The sequence below is a fragment of the Juglans regia genome, chromosome 3 (genome assembly GCF_001411555.2).
Source record: "Juglans regia cultivar Chandler chromosome 3, Walnut 2.0, whole genome shotgun sequence".
In the NCBI taxonomy this organism is placed as follows: Eukaryota; Viridiplantae; Streptophyta; class Magnoliopsida; order Fagales; family Juglandaceae; genus Juglans; species Juglans regia.
Window position 1 is genome coordinate 9,855,033 of NC_049903.1, and position 1,965 is coordinate 9,856,997.

General features: G+C 38.8%; 1 protein-coding gene across 1 annotated transcript; it reads left to right on the plus strand.

Annotated features, from left to right (window-relative positions):
* The first annotated feature begins 792 nt into the window (after nt 1–792).
* On the plus strand, nt 793–1,254 carry LOC109018138. Its single transcript, XM_019000325.1, has one exon. The coding sequence runs from the start codon at nt 793–795 to the stop codon at nt 1,252–1,254; it is 462 nt and encodes a 153-aa protein (XP_018855870.1).
* The last annotated feature ends 711 nt before the right edge of the window (nt 1,255–1,965 follow it).

Genomic DNA, 1,965 nt, shown 5'->3' on the forward strand with positions numbered 1-1,965 from the left:
AAGAAAAGGAAATAATAATTTTGAAAAAATAATTGATATTCTGTAAGAGTAATATTAGATATAAGCTCTAAATAGATAAATTTTATATAAATTTTTTGTAAAAAATGAGACTATTTAGAGATATCATCCTCCTGCAATTGCACGCACCTAAACTAAGGGGAACGACTGTAGATCTCTAAATGAAATCCTTAATTTAAGGAATGAAATGGGAGGCTGATTTTTAACTTCCTTTAAATTTGATCTGAATTCAGTAGTTTAGGCATGGGAATGCTCTAAAGGCAACGAAAGTAAGCTATATATCTATAGCCCCTATCACCTCCAAAGCTAAGGAGAGCTTTTTTTGGGACAAGCTGACAGAGCATCACCTATTATTCCTCCCAACACATCGTTCCATGCGCTAGTTTTCAACATTCTCTTGGACTTTCCTCCAAACCCTTTTCTTATTTAGCAAAGCTGTTGCCTCTCTCCTCACGTACACTAGGAAAAACAACCCCCCTTAGATTTGGCTACTCAACCTCTTCTTCTTGGACTTTTGCAGCATAGTTGCCGATTCTTAGTCCTTTTCTAAATCATTTAAAGTCTCATTGGACGACTAAACTTGCTTACATTTAATTTAAAAGGGAACGATCTTAACAATACTGACTCCCTATATATATGTTGTAAAATCTATTCAAGACTCCTTACATACATAGAAGAGGTCACTCCACCTCCACGCACCAGCCCAACTTTCAGAAGCTCAAGAAGACTGTAAAGGAGTGATTAAACTCTCTCTCTCTCTGATCTCTCTCTCAAATGGGTAGGGGAGAGCAGGATTCCAGTACCGTCATTAATCGTTCCTCCATTGCTCTATTGCAGGAGAGATTCAGACAGCTGGAAAGAGTGAAGGAAATGAGAGAGCAAAGAGAGCTCATGAGAATGCTCGCCCAACCTAAACATCATGAACATGTACATCTCAATCTGATCAATCCCACCACCAATATGCATTACGATCAACAGCCATCGAGGTTGTTTTTCCACTCCGAGTTGGTCTTTCCACCGAGGTCGTCACCTCCCCAAGCTTCCCTCTCTATTTGTCCGCCGTCTCAGAGCAAACATGCCGGCTACACTACTGGGAGCGCAGGCGCCGAGGCCCCTCTCTCGATGGAATCGTCGTGGCGGCCTACTGATCATACACCTGCCTCTGTTCTCACTTCCTTGAATTTATTCAAGGATTCTGATTCTGACTCAGATGTTGACACTTCTCTTCATCTGTAACCTATATATATACTAGTTCTCTCCGGTAGTGTAATATTGATAATGAGTTACCTTATAATGATCAGTGCTATGAATATATATATATATATATGACATATGCTTATCTTAATCGTATTTTTCATTAAGCGATCGATCCAAGATTTGATCAGTTCATCACTCTTAGTATCATTTTAATGGATGAAACCGACGATGTCAAATCAAGCCTCGTAAATTTGCATGTAGCTGTATTGAGATTTATCGGAGATGGTGGTTTCTGAACCAAATGAATCGTGCTGTTGCAGTAAATACGTACGTGAGATCGGTAGAAGTTATATACGTTAACTAGATCCAATCTGTTGCATGTCCAATTAAAATTTCGAAGAATCTCAAAAAAATATATAAAAATTAAACTTTCATTGCTTTAGCAGTCTGGCATTGCAGCTCGTATTTCGATAATAATAGCAGACAATTATTTCCAGGTCAGAACGTTATAACTTGATTGAAATCTGTGATCGATGACGTCGTTTAGGCGATCGATAGTTCACCATGTTAATATAACATGACTCTTTGTCGCATGGGGTGATCCAGCCAAAACGACAATAAAGTCGTTTAACTTTGAATTTAGTACCTCTTCCTCGATCGTTACAAGCTCGTGCTATGCCGGCCAACAAACTTACATGCATTTCATGTCCGGAATGAAAGAACCAATTCCTTTGACTGTTACTAACATAA

What these genes read in the sequence shown, in the direction of transcription:
- LOC109018138 (XM_019000325.1), top strand. Translation starts at nt 793, where the DNA reads ATGGGTAGGGGAGAGCAGGATTCCAGTACCGTCATTAATCGTTCCTCC.